Here is a 20,160-nt window from a genome sequence, read left to right on the forward strand (position 1 = left end):
TAATCATGCTTTGTGACTTGAATGGCTTCAATCAAGAGCATTAATAGGAAACAATGATATGACTAGGATATAGCTGACTGTAAAATAGATAAATACAAATGGTTTATGCTCAAAAACGTATTTCAGTATTTAATTATATAATATATCTGGAAAAATATTGTTTCCTCCTAAACATTGTCAGTGAGTGAGTGAGTTCAGACCTGAAATCGGCCATTATTGAAAGATCCTGGTACTGATGCCTACCCTCATCTGATGCATTTCATTGTATTTCTAATTAATGTAGTAAGGTGAGATGAAACCTCTCCGTGGACCTATCTACTGTCATCGGTTTCTCCTTGATGTCAGAGTGGTAATGATGAAGAAGACCATCAGCAACATCAACCGCCACATCGTGGAAGTCTGAGATGTGGAGGGCTCCATGGATTTGTAAGATGTCCACTGTTCTCGGAATCAGAAAGTACTTAGACCTGTCTAAATAGTCAAGTATTTTATGTCGGCTGTAATAAGAAAATAGTTTGATATCACTGTCCTTCATTGATTTAGATAAACCATTTTGATCTGTCTTAGTGAAGAAGGCATTCATCAAAGTAAAGGATCCACCCTTCGGATATCTGTCTTTCAGGCGTTCAATGAGTGTAAGCCAGTCAGAATCCTTATTCGGGACCAGGACTTCATCCATATCTTGAAACAAGATGTATTTTGACGTGTAGCTGTTTCGGTAAAGACAATCATGCACCACAACGACCTGGCCGTAATAGTGTAGTCCATCAAGCACAGCTTCTGGCACTGTAGCCTGGATGAGCTCCAGCTGCCCACACTGGATGAAGTAGTCCAATACAGGCTTCGTGCTGGGAGAGATGGAGTGGTTATACAAGAAGGCTTTCCCAGCCCCGAGTACACTGTTTATTGACATGGACCTGTGTTCGCATGGGTGCAATGTGTGAAGCCCCCGCCGTGATATTACTGGAATATTGCTACAAGCAGCATGAAGCTAACTCACTCACTCACTTCTCAGTAAAGTACAGATTCTAGTACTTTGTCAGGCTGAATCCCATCTAGGATTCGAACCCACAATGTCAGAATGCACCTTATCACCAGCACACAAAGTCAGCAATCTAACCCACTCAGCCACCACGGCTTACACAAAATGGAAGTTAGGCAACTGGACCTCTAGATCACAGTATTTGTGTACCCCTCTTACAAGTGAAAATTTGTCACTGCTCCTACAGTTGAAAGGTATGACTACACAATGCCATTTAGAAAGTGGTCAGATGTAACATATATCATATTACGGGTTACACTTCTGTCAAGATAATGAGAGTTACTATACATCTGACCACTGTCTAAATGGCATTGTGTATTCATACCTTTCAACTGTAGGAACAGTGACAATGTACACTTGTAAGAGGGGTACACAAAGACTCTGATCTAGAGGTCATTGTCACAGTAAATTTTCAGACAGCCATCAAAGGTGTGTTTAATCTGTCACATGTCAGCAATAAAGGACTAAGCATTGTCATGGTTCAAGCACTGGCGCCCGTGTCATATACCACAGGTACCATCGGTGTTAAAGGGTAAACAAAGTGGGCCAACACACCAATATACTGAAAAGGTCTGCCAGTCATGACAAGGCAAGCCTGCATATAAAAAAATCACATACCAAAGGCAGATCCAGAGGGTGTGTGTGCAGGGGTTACAGTATTTGTAAATTAAAAATTGCAATTGCCCTTTGATAAATTGTCAAAAGTTATTCAACATCATAATTTGTGTTTTCTATACATGAAAGCTTTGATATATGGTGTGATACACACAAGCTTATATGTTAGCATCAGATAGTTCTTCTTGTTTTACAGTATATGATAGATGGCGTTTTCAATCTGGTGACTTTGAAATATCATAAACATGATGAAGTATGATTATTTAGGTGAAATTTCACTATAAATTCATCTATATTGATAAAGATTTAACTTTCACTATGAAATCATCTATATTGACAAAGTTTTAAATTTCACTATAAATTCATCTATATTGACAAAGTTTTAAATTTCACTATGAATTCATCTATATTGACAAAGTTTTAACTTTCACTATGAATTCATCTATATTGACAAAGTTTTAAATTTCACTATAAATTCATCTATATTGATAAAGTTTTAAATTTCACAATAAATATTTTCCTCTATACTGATAAAGTTTTAACTTTCACATTTGAATTCATCTATATTGACAAAGTTTTAAATTTCACTATAAATTCATCTATATTGACAAAGTTTAAATTTCACTATAAATATTTTCCTCCATACTGATAAAGTTTTAAATTTCACTAGAAGTTCATCTATGTTGATAAAGTTTTAAATTTCAAGTGAGTGAGTAGATTTGGTGGGTGGGTGAGCAAGTGAATGAATGAGTGAGTTGAGTGGGTGGTGCGTGCATGCACGCGCTTCGAGTGAGTGAGTGCTGTAAATATGCAGCTTTCTTCGTTGACTATTGAGATGTTGACTTTGATTCTTTAATGTTTATAGCTGGGGACCATTTCTCCTCAAGGTACCATCTCCAGTTTCCATGGAAGGAATGTGTATGACACGGTGTAGCTGTGTTATTGACACTCTATTGTCTGAACATTGACATCTGGCATAAATATCTGACCATACCCACACAATTATATTACATTATACACAATAGTATGGTGATCATATTCTCTGAGATGAAATAACAAGAGACCCCTATAACACAACTTTGTCAAATTTCATTTTTTTCACTTCCTGCACCAAGGGCAACCATGTGACGCAATACGCTTGCACCAGGAAAACATTAACTGCACGATGTTATCACAATGGTATCGCTGTGACTGACAGCAGACGATTTCCTGTCAGACTGAGAGAGGTTTCACTCTCTCACGGGAACTGAAAGTCTGGAGGATGTTTTTGACCTGATGGTTACTTTACTACTAAACTTTTCATTCATGAATTTCATTAATTTCCAATGTAGAAAAATCAGCTTGTCCACCATTACAATAACATATTACACCGTGACCTCAGACCTTCCATGAAATGTGAAATGATTGTATACACTGTGTGTATTACAGTGTGTGTGTTACTCTGTAATGGATGAAGGTGAAAGGAAGTGTAACCTGACGAAGTGAAATCGATCCCTGTACAATATAGACATACTATTAGCATAGCACTTGTAAGAGCCAAGATAACAGTCATCTGTGAGTGTGGACTTACATAAGTCTCTAAGGTAATAATTAATACTTTAAATAAAAAAGTTCTGAAGAAATATAAATAACAGACTGGTATATTATGCACTTATCTAGACTTGCCTCTTCAAAGGACAGAATTTGAATACACCCATGGGCTTAACATTGAGCATAGACTAACGCTTAGTCTCTGAATATATAGTATGACCAGAAATTATTGAGAATTTTAGGAATATGTTTTGATTGGGATTTCTAGTATACACAACCTTGTCCAGCTATCAAGTGCTTGGGTTCATTCAAGAGAGACAACTCCGTTAATCCTTTTTCATTATTTTTTGAAGAGTTATCCCCCGTTGTTTACTTGCTAGCAGACGACATTTTCAGTGATCCTCAGTATGGATGATTTAGAGAAGAGGAAGTTGATTTTAGAGTATTATAACAAGGACATCAGATCAGCTAAAGTGATTCCAAGTAGAACAGGCATCCCTTTGTCCACAACTTATCGTGTTTAAAAAATATTGCAAATGGATATGGCATTGAGCACCAGGGAGGCGCAGGTAGGCCCAGAAAATTGACTGTCGGTGACAGGAGGCGGCTTGGTATTCTTGTTTCTAAAAACAAACGAAGGAGTTTAGAAAACTTAAGGCTGGATATGATTGATAGAGGAACTGGGGTTGTCTGTAAGGAGACAATTAGAACTGAGCTGCATGCAATGGGTTGGCAGAAAAGTCGAGGAATTCCATCACCGATCATGAAACCTGAACAAAAGGAGCGAAGGTTGAACTGGTGCTTACAGCATAGAAATTTTAACTGGGACAATGTGATTTTCTCAGATGAAAGTTCTGTGTGGCTGTTTCCTAATACACTGAAATTCTGGACCAAACAAACTGAAAAACCTTTGTATCAGCGCCCAAAGTACAGTCGGAAATTTAACGTGTGGGGTGGCATATCCGTGTTAGGGGCAACGCCCCCTCTTTGTATTTGAAGGGAATATGAACAGTGAGCGGTACACAGATATTCTCGAGGGACATTTACTTCCATCTGCTCACGTGTTCTATGGAAATTTTTGGATTTTCCAGCAGGACAACGACCCAAAACATCGTTCAAAGCATTCACAGGCCTGGTTTCGGACCCAAAATATGACATTATTAGATTGGACAAGCTATATCCTTGACCTAAATCCAATAGAAAATGTTTGGGGACTTATGAAGGAAAGTGTCAATAAGAAAAATCGGACAAATACTGCTGAAATGAAAGAAGAGGTGGTCCGATATTGGGACAGCATGGACCACGACTTTCTAACTTCTTTGATCAGTAGTATGCCCCGCCGCATTGAAGCCTGCATTGCTGCCCATGGTGACTTGACAAAATACTAACTGTTCACCTGTCTTTGAATCTGGAGTTATGTTCTGCTAATATTCACATTTAATACGTGAGTAATGAGTGAAAAAATAACAAAATTACAATCTTTAAATTCTCAATAATTTCTGGTTGTACTGTATATAATTTTGACTGTGACAGTGAGTTGAGTTTTATGTCGCATTTAGCAAAATGCCAGCAATATGATTGCAGGGGACACCAGAAATGGGCTTCACACATTAATATTGTACCCATACGGGGAATCAATACAAGGTATTCAGTGTGACAAGCGAACTCTTTAACCACTAGGCTACAGCACCGCCCGTAATTGAAAACAGATACCTATAGCTAAGGCCGAAAGAACTGTCCGTTCCTATTACATGCTTTTGAAAAAAATAGGGTAGGTGGGTCGATTTTTATCTTTTTTTACTTTGATTGATTTAAACATATTTTATTCACAAATGTGAAAGGGATTGGGGACAAGTTATCCAACTTAAAATACCAGCACCAGGTGGGCACCTGAGAATGTCTTCAAGGATACCATATCATGTTGCTACAATGCCTTGTGAGGAAACATTCAAAGATTTCTACATCAAATCATTATTTATGTTATTTATTTGTAAGTTTTGTCAGTGAGAACCCATTATACCAATTCGATCCATTTTAGCCCTACGTACACTGAAAAACATGAAAATATCATACTTGATTTGGATGAAAATGATCAGTTGAAATGCACTCCAGTCATTGACTTAGTTAAAAAAAGATTTAAGGTCAGGGGGGGTAGGATAGGATCGGTCGAGTAACTGGAAACTAGCATAATTTATTTATTTATTTATTTGGGGGTGCTAAGAAATACAACTGCTTGGATGCAGGACATATATATGCATGTTTAGGAATTTCATAATTAGCTACTCCTTAAAATATAATTTGTGTACAAATATCATATAAAAGACTGGTCTTCCAGTATTTCTAACATCATTGGTATTGGAACTCTGTATATATTTACAACTAATAGCCTCTGAGCATGCACAAGATTAAGTCACTTCTGGCAGGACCTTTAGCCCACTGCATTAATCCTTTCTGTTTCTGGAACCCTTTTCTTCATATTATGTTTCTTGGTACATGTATTTTATTTTGGAAAGTCACAATAACATATCATGATTAACTTTCACTGAGAAAACATCCCAAACCTTGAGTTAAAATTTAACGTCAGCTCATCAGTATCTCAGCCACATAGTCACGAGACCAGATTTGTTGATAACTATCTGTCACAAAGGACAATAAAACATGGATTGAAGTCTATCTTCCACATGCACTAGGCTGTTGTGTTTGGGCGTTTGAATCAAACACGGTGCTGGTGTGTTTCAGCACCCTCGTTTTTCGCTGTTTTTGACAATGTTTCATTTCACTCAAACTCAACGAATATTGAATCAGTTGCTTCACTGCATGTTCCAACTAAGTTTAAAGTGCCCATTAAGCACACAAAACGTTGCATTTACCTTAGAGTATAAATTACCTCACCACGTTTAAGTTTATATATGACTATCAAATTTTAGGGTGTTCTCATACTTTTTGTTTGTAGTATATATAAACTCACGTGAACGTCATGTAAAAAATGCATTTTTGACGAGGAGATAAAGCCCCTTACTCTCTGAAATGAAAGACTTTTGATAGAAACATATTACCCAGTTCAATTTGAAAAGGAGCCTTCTTTGAGAGGCATTTATAAGTTGGATGAACAACTTTTTTATTATACAATGAGAGCGACGTTTCGGTGTAGAGGATAGAGAAGCATATATCAACATGAGGAGATGTTTGTACAGTCAACTGGGGATTAAGACTGTAATGGTACAGAGAAGCATATATCAACATGAGGCGATGTTTGTACAGTCCACTGGGGATTAAGACTGTAATGGTACAGAGAAGCATATATCAACATGAGGCGATGTTTGTACAGTCAACTGGGGATTAAGACTGTAATGGTACAGAGAAGCATATATCAACATGAGGCGATGTTTGTACAGTCAACTGGGGATTAAGACTGTAATGGTACAGAGAAGCCAATAACAATAACACATTACCTTGGTAGACGGAAGCGTGAAGCCTGCAGTGTATAAAGGGATAACCTTGTGCAACCAATTTGGTTATAGGGCGCAAGTCTGGGGCTTCAAGAAGAGTACTATCTTAGAAAGGGTTCATTTAAAATTTCGTCAATATATACTAGGCACATAAAGAAACTGTGCATACAAAAATGTAAAATCTAAATTTATCAAACCTGTGTAGACACATAAGGATTTAAACCTGCCCTTGCGATCGTTCAAAAAATTAAACGGCTATTGAAACGCATAGCATGCCAAGGCTCACGTCTGCACAACGTCATGAGGCCATTGGGGTGGTCCGTGGGGGAATGTCTCAACGACAAGTGGCTGCACATGTCCACTGCCACCGGAACACCATTTCTGCACTGGTGAGACGCTACCAGAACACAAATGACGTCATCGATCATCCACGTTCTGGACGTCCACGTGCAACAACGTCAAGACAGGACAGATGGATAAGGGTGACCCATCTGCGCCACAAGTTTCAGACTGCAGTGATGACTGCCCGAACCATCCCAGGACTTCGCCGTATCCACTCCAACACAGTTCGACAACGTTTACGTCATCACGGTATCAGACCACGACATCCCGCCATACGGCCTATCCTGACACAACGTCATCGACAAGCTCGCCCAATGGTGCCGACATCATGTCCGCAGACCCTTGTTTTGGTGGAGAAATGTTTTTACAGATGAGTCCAGGTTTAACATTTCCCATAGTGATGGACGTCAACGTGCCTATAGACGCGTTGGAGAACGTTATGCACAGGCCTGTGTCTTCGAGAGGAATCGCTTTGATGGTGGTTCCGTGATGATTTGGGGTGGAATAACAGCACGCCAAAGAACTCCTTTGGTGATTGTTCAGGGCAACTTAACTGGTGTGGTCTACAGGGATCAGATTCTTCGACCTGTGGCAATTCCTTTTCTGCAACATTCAACAGGACAATGCCCTAATACAGCAAGGGTTGCTATGGATTTCTTGCAACACCACAACGTTGACTTACTGCCTTGGCCTGCACCACAGGATCTCTCCCCGATAGAGCATGTTTTGGACGAGATGATCGACGTCACCCCGTCTTCCTCATCCGCCAGATAACGTCCTTGACCTTGCAACAGAACTTGAGAGAATCTGGCGTGACATCCCACAAGCCTTCCTTGCACGTTTGATAGGCTCTATGCGTCGTCGATGCACTGCTGTTCTCAATGCCGATGGTGGACATACCCGTTATTGAGCTTGTGACATGGTCGTTTGACCCCTGTCCCGCTTGTGGACTCGTGACGTCATTGTGATTGACTTTCAATTGAAATTCTCCCAACTTGTTATGGTCTCATGATCCCTCCATTAAAGTTTATATGTACCTTTGACATTGTTATCGTAACTTATCAACTGGGATAATATTTTGGCAATGCACAGTTTCTTTATGTGGCTAGTATATATTAAAAAGTTAAGCAATCAACCCCAGATTATATGATATATTAATTGGAAATATATCCACTAGATATACTTATAAAGGTTAGAATCATTTCATACTGGGTGCAAACTAATCTCATCAACTGGCACATTGTCTAGTATTTTTTATATAGGATCATGTTTACAATGAAAACGAATAACCCAAATACATATTTACCTCTTATCAATGTAATTAAAACAATTTTGGAATGTTCTGGCTTAAACTATGTATGGATATCTCAAACTTGCACAAGTAAGATTTGGCTTAAAAAATAATCTTAAGTCTATATATTATGTAACACGTTTTATCAACACAGGAACGAATGTAAATCAAAAATCTACTAAAGGCCACTATTATCATATGTGTACATTATCTCAATACCTTGAACGTTATTTGAAAGTTCCATTAAATGCACGCATTTGGCTTACCTACGTTAGAACTTGTAACCATAAACTCCCAATAGAAACAGGTAGATGGTATAATGTTATTAAAGAAGAAAGATTATGTACATTGTGTAAGAATACAAAAGGAGATGAACTTGACTTTGTTATATCGTCCATATTTAAGAAAAGTAATAAATTCATTCCCACTAAATTATTATTTAGATAAATTTATATGCCTAATCTCTTGCATGCACAAACACTACTGTTAAAAATAAGCAACTATGTGAAAACCGGTCTTCGTATGCTCCCATAAACAAACCTGTACATTTGTAATTTTCTCTGTGTCACAATTGTGATGTTCATGAGAATAAACCATTCATTCGAAACTAGAAGCACACAAAAAGGGATTATCAATGATGGGGATCTTTGATGAGTTGGTAGTATGCAGGAGGTATGTAACAGTCTTGGTCACGGTTGATTGACGGTCGGAGTCTTGTGATGTAGATGTCTTCTTGAAGTTTCCTGAGTTTAAAGTCTTTGGGGTTGGTCGTTAGAGTTTGGCTCCGTCCCACTGGATGCTGTGGCTGGGATTGTCTTGTCTAGATTGTCTATTCTCTAAGTAGAGAGTTACAGTTGTGTCTCACAAGACATTGTAGAAATATAAATCAATCATGAGAAGGTTGTTGAGTAAATTTAATTATTTTCCTGAGAAAATTTAAAGCGTTGTGTCTTGGTTACATAATCGTGGACAGATTCAACTATTTTCTGGTTTATACAGGGAGTAAGTTCTTTGTTTCCCTTGAGAATGGTATCCAGGTTATAACCGGTAGTGTAAAAATGCATATTAAGTCTTATCCGAGTATAGTTACGGCAAGTGAGGAAATAGTGTAGGGCGTTTTCACTCTGATGTCCACAAGAACAACAAGGGCTGTCTATTAAATGTCTGTTATACTTATCGGCGTTTAGGACGCTACATCCGAGCCTGAGGCGGCAGTGAACGATTTGGCAAAAACGAGTGCCATAATTAAGGTCAAAGTAAATCTTATTTTCAGTTTTTGTAATTAGGTTTTTAAATTCTGTGAGATTACATGACGCCTTGGAATTTGGTAGGGCATTCCATAAATTGTTCTTAAATTTTGATAGTTCCGACATAATAGTAGATGTATTTACTATCTGCAATCCGATTATCTTATAACAAACTAGTTTCCCCATAAGATTTTAGTTGGTGCCGTTGTCGCCGTAAGATTTGTAGCCGTTTTCGCCAAGTCGAGGTTGCGTTATGTCCAAATGGTGCCGTTTTCGCCAGGTGCCGTTTTGCTGTGGTTCCGTTTTAGCCTGAACCCGTTTTATCTGTATCACACGTCAGCCGGTATGAAACCCTGAACCGAAGGTGGTCATGAAGATTTCCCTTTTCAATGTGACCATGGGTATGGTACTGACCACCTTACGAACATGATCTGGGATATGGGATTCGAACCCATGATCAGACTTCAGGTTGTATATTGGACAGAACTCTAGAGGGAACTGGAGTGCAGTAGAGGATTCGGCTAACCAGTGTTCAACTCTGAACAAACAGCCCTAAAGATCTGGAAAATATCTATCAATACCAGTTGACCCTTCACATGCCCTGCAAATCCCCACATTGAAGTAGTTGCCAGTTTATGAAACAAATGTGGAGCTCATTGTAGGGTTTTCATCTGATATGCCGACTTGTTAGTGCACCCAAAACATTACTCCAAAATTCCAGCCTATATCGGCAAGCTTGGAAACGTGTAATTCCCTTGCCTCGTGAAGATGGTGAAAAACAGATGGAGCTGTGACATCAAATCTATGGCAGTGAATGGAGCCAGGGTATATAGCATAATACAAGGGAGATAACACACACTGGATCATCGAAGATGTTTGACAATATGACACAATCAGTTTTTCCATTTCAAAGATTGACAGTTTATTTACACGAGAGTACAAATGCATGCCCATATAAGGGTATGTGACTAGCAGACTGTTGGCTGAGGAGGCTCATGGTACACAGCTGTCTACACATCAGCTGTGAAATATACATGTGTAATATACATGCACCAGGAAATATACACAGTAACACATGGCCAGACAGGAAATATACATGTCATAACACATCACTAGCTGATATACATGTACAATGGAATCAATGTGCAACAATATATTTCTTTATATGTTGGTAGGTTAACAAACATGTTTCCTTCCCAGAAATTCAAACACTGATGATTAGAAAGTTTTGATATTGCCCATAACTAAACACATACTTTTCTTATAAAATCTCTGAACACTCTCCTTTCAACATTCAGAATCTTTCACTTTCTTGTCAAAAACTTCGGATATTGTTTTTTAAATAACTCAGCAATAACATTCAACATACTTCAGTCAGTGTTAAAAATGAAGTCCTTCAGGTTAGTTGTTTATATTTGTAAAAACAACAATCTAAACCTTACAATTTTAATATGGGCATTTTCACATATAATTATAAACACTGATTCAAACCTGGTTCTTCAGGTGGGTCAAACACCTTGACCACCAGGCTACCCACTCAACCCCTTACCTTGTAAGGCAAAGAAACAGTAATGGTTAAAACTGACAGCTCTTCATACATGTAAAACATGCTCTGACATGTCTAGCGTTTGTGGTATAAGGATTTATCTCACAGAGGGAACTGTTGTGTAGTAATGTACATGAAACACCGAAACAATAACTGTGCTCATTCAAAAAAAAATAAACTCAACATGTCAAACACAAACTATTCACAATTGTTCAGTCATGCAATATCGCAGTACCTCCCTGTGTATGGATCAGTGAGTTTAGTTTTACGCTGCCTTCAGCAATATTCCAGCAATATCACAGCAGGGGACACCAGAAATGGGCTTCACACATTGTACCCGTGTGGGGAATCGAATCCGGGTCTTCGGCGTGCCCAGCGAAGTGTGTATCAGTGGACATCACCACCAAAGGATGTGACAAGTGAACAGGTCATGAATCATCACCATGGCTACCACATTCTCTGAACACTGAGCATTCAAACCAGAATATTTGTAACACAAATTAAAATGACAAATTCCCAAAAGTAGAAACAGTGGTGCAATTATCATAATATGGATATTTCATACGCCCTACTGTTTCCCATGCTATCTACAGCCAAGAAGGAATACAATCTAACAAAAATCTGTTGTGTGTGGGTACACATTCATACTTATCAAAATTTCTAAAAAGTGTGGTGAAAAGTGACTATTTAGGCTGGCAGTCAAAGCCCTTAACTGGTGTCCCAGTCGACCTTGACACACTGTGGAATCTGTCTGAACGAAACATGTGACTTTAATGATTGGCCATGCTATGGTTGTGGAGGACAGGACGCATGATATAGGCTGCAGACGACATTCCGCTCTGACAGAAATATATATCATAATCCTTGTTCCCTGGCTGCATCGTGGTGTTGGACATAAGTGAAGTGGAATTATGGCGTCATCGACAATAAATAGGGTTTTATAAAGGTTATAGGCAAATGGCAATGCATACTGGACTAGACCAAACAAACAAAAAATGATTTGAATAATTGACTATTTCTGTTCACGTGACGATGCAGGAAGCTGCAGACTAGCAACAATTGACAGATTTTGTTTAAGCGTGACTGAAACAAACCTGCAAGTGAGCTTCATTTTAACAAGTCTGCATCTAGTAACTGGGTTAGCGTTCAAACCTCACAAGGGCACTTTTCTGTAGACCCCAAATTGAAAAAAGTGACAAATCTTTTACTGCAACTTTAGCAGCCATGTTTGCAATTCGAGCACAGGAAACAGACGAAAATATGAACATTCTGATGAAACATACATACTGCATAACGGTAACAGATTTTTGATGACATTTTCTGGTATCAGTGTCATAATCCTAGATACGGCAGTGATCTAACATGAGATATCACACTTTATACACTGATATCACACAGTGTATACTGTGATATCACAGCAGACACAGACATCAGACACTGATTAGTCACTTCAACATGGACAGACTAGAAGGGAATGTTGATAAACAGAAGGAATAAGCAGCATAACCCAGGAATGATGTAAACATATAGAGAATCTCACCCTCGTGTCTTCTGATATCAATTATATCAACACGAGTTGATAAAGTTACAAATATCCGAGGCTTGCCGAGGATATTTTTACTTTTATCAACGAGTGTTGATATATTTGATATCAGAAGACACGAGGGTGAGATTCTATTTATCATCCAAAATCACTCTTCATTAATTTTCAATGACAAATGTACATCTCTGAACATAGGTACTGCCATTAGACTTGCAGTGCAGCGATGTCATAGCATTGTGACGTCATCAAGTACATGACGTCATAGAATTGTCAGGGCATTGTACAAAATCTACTGTCAAAACGATATCTCCTAGGAGATATCGTTTGATCTCAAACAAGCGATATCTCCTGTGGAACACAGTTTTGGATGATAAAATCATATTCTGGCCGTAAACCATATAGTGTATATTTCAAACTGATAACTCAGTTAAGAGATAATCAGATCCTAGTTGACAGAATTTAAAGTATTTGACTGTAAGTGAAGTCTGACCAAAAATCGTCAAAAAGACTGTGGTTTGAAGAAGTCCTTTATGAAGCAGACTTTGGGACAATACAAAGACATTAATGTGTGTCTCTTTATGTGCATTACTGTAAATATGAAAGTAATATAGATGCTATGAAATAAGGAAGGAATAACCAATAGACAGCGTGGAATGGAGGGATTAACAGTTGTTATACAACAGCAGCCGTTACACCCTGGACGAGATGACAGTTGGCCAACTGCCTGCTGTCGACATACTTCAACTGTCCAGTCTTATCAAGGTCGCTGTAACAATTACATGTCAATCCCAGCATTTTGCATCATGTCAAGTCTAATGAAATAATATTTATTGATAACAACCAACTGACATGGAAATGTAACCAAATTTATAATTTTACAGTTCTATTTTGGAGATAACTAATCTTTTCATACTATACAAGATAAAGTTAAAAAGTACAAAGGTATATCAAATGTAATTGTAATTTTAGCCCACAAAGCTAACAAATACTTATAATTAATGGTGAAAGTGAAGTTCGTCAACTCAGCCTCGTTGCAAGATTGTTAGATAATAAACAAAAGAAAACATTCAAACAGTCCTTGTGGATGACTATCATGAAAAATTAAAACAAATCTGTGACTTGGACTAGACTTGGCCTGAGGGTATGAACAACTCAAGATTCGAGAAACCAGTGAGGAATCAGACTAGACCAGTCGTATCATAAATGGTTAACAGAGATGTGAATACCATATTTCCTACATTAACAGCCCAGGGTCTACTGACGCACATGCTGGAGTCATGGCCCTTATATCTTTGAGTCCAACTCAGCATATAAAGTCAGTGTGAGAATGGCTTTATGCTGCTTTTAGTAATATTCCAGCAATATCACAGCAGGGACACATGTGAAAAAAGTGACATATTTCCAAAGAATGATGGGCTTCACACACTGTACCCATGTGGGGAATCGAACAGTTGTCTTTTCAGGGCAAGTGCGCCTTTAACCACAAACCATTCAACTGCCACTTTGATGGTTTTCATATACAACGGAGAGAACTCTTTAGCTGCATAGATAACATACATCTTAACAGAGGAAATACGGTATTCCTTATCGTCTCCGTTATTAGCACTGTCAACAAATAAACTAACAACATATTGTCACATGGATCAAAATGCTTATATTGTACAATATGAAATACAAAATCTGTACAAGTGTATATACATGATTACATCTGGCTAAGCCATGTTAGTGCAAATACCATATTTACATTCCAACGATATATATAAACAATGATTAGCATTCACATTCTCTTTAGATCAACATACATTTTCTGACTAGCAACAATTTTGATTGACTTAAAACAAATCACTGGAAGAATTTGGGTATGGGTGCTTTCAGAAATTATGCGTGTCTGTAAACTGTATCATTAGACTAGTAACTGCTAGCACCAGTACTTGTGGGAAGCTGTTCTACTGTGAACTATGCAAACTGTATCCTCAAGTACTCACACACGTAATTTCTGAAATCATCACATCACATTAACATACTGATACTGCAGTGAAAACTCAATTAAAACTAATATTAGCAACAAAAATGTGGTTGCAATATAACCTGACCATTCTTATAATACATAGAGCATCACTTCCAGTCTTCATTACCATACTGTGTGATAACTCCTATATCAAACACTGATATCCTACATCAAAGTCATAACCTACATAATGAAGTGATATCAGTCAATACAATGCCCTGTAAGGATATCTGACAATCAATATGGTTCTAACTGCAATGACACGATCTATGATCACAGGTGGAAAACAGATGCACATATGGATCTTTTGGCAACGACTAGCAAAGTCTTCTCATAGAAATATGATGCAACTACACTGCGACAGAATTCTAGCATGCTATGATATCGTTACACATCAAACAGTGTCATTGCATCGGGGTCTCTTCCTCGTATCATGCCAGAAGCTTCCATTCTGTTGTGTTCTCAAGATCACAGTTCCAGGTTCTGGGGCAACACTGATTCCTGAACAGCCCCTGTGGTGTAGCTGTACTATATGTTAGTACAATCCCAACTAGGACTTTGTGGTGTATGATGTAGATGCTGATAGCGTTACACATTATCATGGCACAGCTGGACATACAGACAATGTCACACACAGACCAATGGAATACTTTCTTCCCAACACGCTGAATCCGTATTCACCATGGTCGGACACACTTGCATAATCTCATCTCCTTGGTAACAAAATGTACAAAGAATGAAAATGACTTCAAATCCTTGTCAGGATTGTCTCTTCGAAAGTTAACTCTCTTTGGGGTGAGAATTGGCAGGAGATTTCCCATCTTCGACATTGCACAGATGGTGACACCACACGGGTGACGGTTCACTTCTTCATCTGAAGTCCCTGGAAGCCGTGGGAAGACAGCTGGGCTTCCTCAAACGCTCGTCTTCCCTCATCACCTGGAACAAAAGTCAAGTATTCAGAATTATATACTTTGAAAGTAGCGTAAACAACCAAAAGACCATATTCAAATTGGCATTAGCCCAAATCAGTCATATAATGGTGTCCAGAGGGCTACCAGAATCTGCTGACTTTAAGGAGTGTCCCTATACATCCTCACTAATCAGGGCCCCGTTTCACAAAGCTCTCGTAGCGCTACGACCATCGTAAGTCAACATTACAGTATAGGAGGTAGGAATGCTACAAGGAAAGTTCCAAGATCTTAGGCTTACAAGAGCTTTGTGAAACGGGGCCCAGACTATTAAATCTATCTAGATGAATCCCCAAATATTACCGGAGAACTTGAAGTAGACAAACAAGTTATCCGCAGAGATCAATCAAGAGAAGACATGGACTTTCTTTACTTTGATAGAAGCAAAACCATTGGGAAATGGTATTTCTGATGCTTGAGAGGAACTTCTTTGAGTGGCATATAGAAGCTGATATGATGAAGAGGAACACTTTTTTATGGATAGACAACTTCTGTATTGCTTGAGAGGAAAACTTACCCATTGAGAAGAGTGCATCCTTGGCCTTTCTCCGAACTGTGGAGGCGGCATCCGCCTGGCACACAAACACCAGCTGGTCTATACTCTCCACCGCCTACAATGTACAGAGTACAGAGGTGTCAGCTGGATGGTGGTCATGAAATGTCAGTGAGTGTTTACATCATGTATAGTGATACTGCAGAATTACAAGCGAGTCCAGAGATTCCACACGTCCGGTAATTCTGCGCAGCTGCAATAGCGTACTATCGTATCGAAGGTAAAATCGTCTGCTTCCACATTTACACTTGAAATCGGGACATTTCTACAAGGGACTGGCTTTTTATCACTAAAAGTAAGTAAATAACAGTAATTGACAGATTTATGAAAATTCGTTTTCTTCAGACTTCTAAACCTATTTCTTCATTTTTCATAATTGGGATTTAATATGAAACACTCTTCCTTACATTGATGAAGTGATTTTTGAAAATAATCTGGCTCTAATATGCTTCCATACTGGATCTCCAGCTGGATGTCGTGGCGTGGAGTAATGCCACATAATGTTGTGCTGCTTGTATGCGACACTAAGCATCATTCAAATAAAATGACATGCTTTGCAAGTGAATCAGTGTTTGATCTGAGAAATATCCTAAGCCACCAGGTTGGCAAGTGCTGACCACCTGATCTATTCAGTGGCCCTGTAAGACAAGGGTGGAGACCGATTCTAATTAAGGATCCCACCACAACATGTTAGGTGTGCAGCATGATCTGGACATGTCCTTACCTCCAGAACTGATAGTGCATAGCAAGATCCTCCTCGGACATCAGGGATCTGATCCTCCAGACCCTCTACGAAAATCACCATTGCCTGAAACAACCAGACCCAAATGTCAAACATTCACACTTCTCAGACCATCTGCTGACAGTTTATGTGCTTTATATAGCTAACAGAAAAGCGTGGTGTGGGATACCAGAAATGGGCTTTACACATTGTACCCACGCGGGGAATCGAACCCAGGTCTAAGGTGTGATGAGTGGACGCTTTAACCACTAGGCTACCCCACCGCCCCGACAGTTGAGGAAAGGACATCACTTGGTTCCTGCTGACTATATCTACAGATGTGGATTGCATGTTAACTGCTAATGTTCTACAGAGAGTAACATTTTTGTGCTCCCATTTTTAAAACAAATCATTTCAGGTGTATATGTGAGGTAACTCATCATTAACTGAGTTATAGTTACTTTACAAATTCTAAACAGAAACAGTTTATCTGGAGCTGCTGTAATCATGATGCAGCAAGCCGGAGCAAGCTGTTCAGATCAGTAGGACATTGTGTTGGTATTTTACAGCAGCTTCATTTACTCTCTGCCATGGAAAGTCAAAACTGTTATAGTCCGTTTGACTTCATTTGAGACCGATGAATTGCTCACTAACAAAATCTAATAAGTGCAACAAAATCAAACCTTGCACAGTCACATGAAATCGACCACTTGCTGGTAGAACAGCCAGGTAATGAACAAGCGTGTGCAGTGAAATTTCAATTTCACTGCGTTCACCTGCGCACACCTGGCTGTTCTGCTAAGCTGAAAGTAGTCCCCTAAAAGAAATAGCAAAAGTGACAACAAAATAATGATCGTTTATTAAACAACTTTTTTATTAGGTGTCCAAAATTATGGACAAATCATCAGAGTTGGTTTGTCGATTTCATATGACTGTGCAAAGTTTGATTTTTGTTGCATGTATTAGATTTTGTGTTAGTGAGCAATTCATCGATCTGAAGTCAAACGGACTGTAAACAAAGGTTTAGCGGCGTATTTTACAACAATAAAGGCTGACGTCATCCTTCCTCATGATTATATAATAACTCACCTTATCTCGAACTTCTTTGTTTCGTCCAACAGCCTTCAGATAGGTTGCTGCAAGAAACAGGGACATGTACAACATTATATACAACTTAACTCATTGAGATCATGCATATGATATAATCACAATGTTGATAATAAACGAACATATCAGCAAAATGCAAGCACAGAAAGTGAAGACATTATGTCAATCTTATCCTAATTTTCTAATCCTAGTTTGTTTTTAGCTCTGCAATCATTTGTTACAAAACCATATTACAGTGGAAGCTGTCAAGACCAGCATAAAATCTCAGTCCCATCCATGGCTAGTACATTTATCATCATATAAAAGCTCTGCAATCAGGCAGCTGTCAATTTCGGATCTCGGAATGCAATGAGCCGCCCGAATATGTGTTTATACAGTAATCAGAGCTGTCTAATCCGTTACGTGGCGAGGAGTCGGACATATGTTTTGTCACCAATTAATCCTGCGTTGAAACTACATGCTTGCCAACAAAGATAATTTAATCTTAGTTCAATATGGGTATACTTGTACATGTAATTAGTGAGTTGAGAGAGAAATTGAGAGAACCACCTTATACAACTATGTATATGAGATTGTTAAAACTGGTTTAGTTCTAGTAGTAGGTAACCGTGTCAGCTCTACAATCTGTTCGCTGTCTAAAGCGGATTGTTTCTTCAGTCCAGTTGTGTGTCGGTTTACACAGCTTCTACTGTATATTATATTTGGAAATCAAAGTGTCAGCCTGACAATGAGCAGAGTGAGAGAATTTGGTTCAACGGTGCAGTATTTCAGTAGTATATTGATCCAGTGAAGCCTGTACACATGGAATCATCTGATAGCACTATGAATGTTGTACATAAGACACAAATAATGTGCTTTCACCAAGGGACATAACTCCTAACAATAAAACAAAAGATATTTGCTTTGGCATGGGCCTAACATGAGAAAAGATCCTGCTTATAGGCTCATGGGCATAAGCTTGCAAGGGTTTAAATACAGTAAAACCCTACAGTTGGGATTCAAAAAGACTGACTTACTCGCTGTCTGGTTGACCTCTCTATTATTTGCAATCAGTAGTGTTCCAACGACCTTCAGACAAGTTGGGGAAGGAATGTCCTCCTTCAAGGTCAACACAGCTTTGATGACCATGTCTGTGTTTCCTGAACACAACCGATCCATCAGGCTGACTGTGAACACAAAAAACATGGGTCATGATGCACGCTCGTCCCAGGAACAATACTCCGATTTCCCAGATTATGTGGGTTATCTGACTTGAATAAATGCTGACACCAATATCCAACCGTGGAAACCTCTTCCAATGTAACAATGATACAATGTTTTGAAAACATGTTGAGAAAATCTTGTTGTATGACAAAGTACTGTAATTAAGTCCCTGATCATCTTGTGAGTGAGTGTGTTGGGTTTTATGCTGTACTTATGCAATATCTTGGTGGGTGATACCAGAAATGGGCTTAACACCAGTGTATGAAATAAGCCAAAAACCCAGCCAGACATCAGGGCTGGTAACTTCAAAATGTTACCAGCCCAAAATGGATTTAACCAGACCAGACACCAAGAATTAACTCAGATGTATGGAACATCTAATATTTGCACCAGACCGTCGGGCTGGCTAGCTGTATATTTAGACCGTCCGTCAGAAATCTGGCCTTATTTCATACACTGCTTAACACATTGTACTCAAATGGGGAAACGAATCCAGGTCATCCATCAGTTACCTAGAGTATCTCATTATTTTTGTCATTCTTGTTTAATTTTCGACATCTTGTCAAAACACAAGATTAAGGGGATACTCACTCTCCTGAGCGATGGAGTCGATGACAGCCAGACCATCCTTCTTGAAGAAGCTAACAAACTGTTGCAGGGTGACAACCAAGGACGGACGCAGCTTGTCGGGGTCGTACGACGGCAGGTCCAGCACCTTCGCCATGATGTAGGCAAACACTGGAAACACAGATATCATTTATAACTACCCTTTCAACATCCATTTGAAGGAATAGCATCCAAAAAGAAAAACTATGTGAGATAAAGTGTGTGAGTACTGTTTATGCTGATTTTTTAAGACATACTACAGCATTATAATCGGCTTGACAAAAGAAACAGAATCAATCCCATGTCTTCAGCAGGACTAGCAAACGCTTCAACCTCTGACCTAACACCACCACCCTTAAGTAATCTTAACGGAAAAAGCTGCAGTG

At 38.9% G+C, this 20,160-nt stretch overlaps 2 protein-coding genes across 2 annotated transcripts in view; both read right to left on the reverse strand.

Annotated features, from left to right (window-relative positions):
• Positions 1–274: 274 nt before the first annotated feature.
• On the reverse strand, positions 275–913 carry LOC124265384. The gene has a single exon (XM_046700155.1). It carries the CDS (start codon positions 911–913, stop codon positions 275–277), a length of 639 nt encoding a protein of 212 aa, XP_046556111.1.
• Positions 914–13,114: 12,201 nt separating this feature from the next.
• LOC124265382 (rho family-interacting cell polarization regulator 2-like) overlaps positions 13,115–20,160 on the reverse strand; it is a 33,199-nt gene continuing 26,153 nt past the window's right edge. The window contains 6 exon segments of the mRNA XM_046700154.1: positions 13,115–15,552; positions 16,102–16,195; positions 16,862–16,945; positions 17,948–17,994; positions 18,982–19,131; positions 19,760–19,906. Of these exon segments, the coding sequence (XP_046556110.1) occupies positions 15,476–15,552; positions 16,102–16,195; positions 16,862–16,945; positions 17,948–17,994; positions 18,982–19,131; positions 19,760–19,906 (599 nt within the window). The 3' untranslated portion in view covers positions 13,115–15,475.

Source organism: Haliotis rubra, unplaced genomic scaffold (assembly GCF_003918875.1).
Source record: "Haliotis rubra isolate DU_JTF1 unplaced genomic scaffold, ASM391887v1 Scf977, whole genome shotgun sequence".
In the NCBI taxonomy this organism is placed as follows: Eukaryota; Metazoa; Mollusca; class Gastropoda; order Lepetellida; family Haliotidae; genus Haliotis; species Haliotis rubra.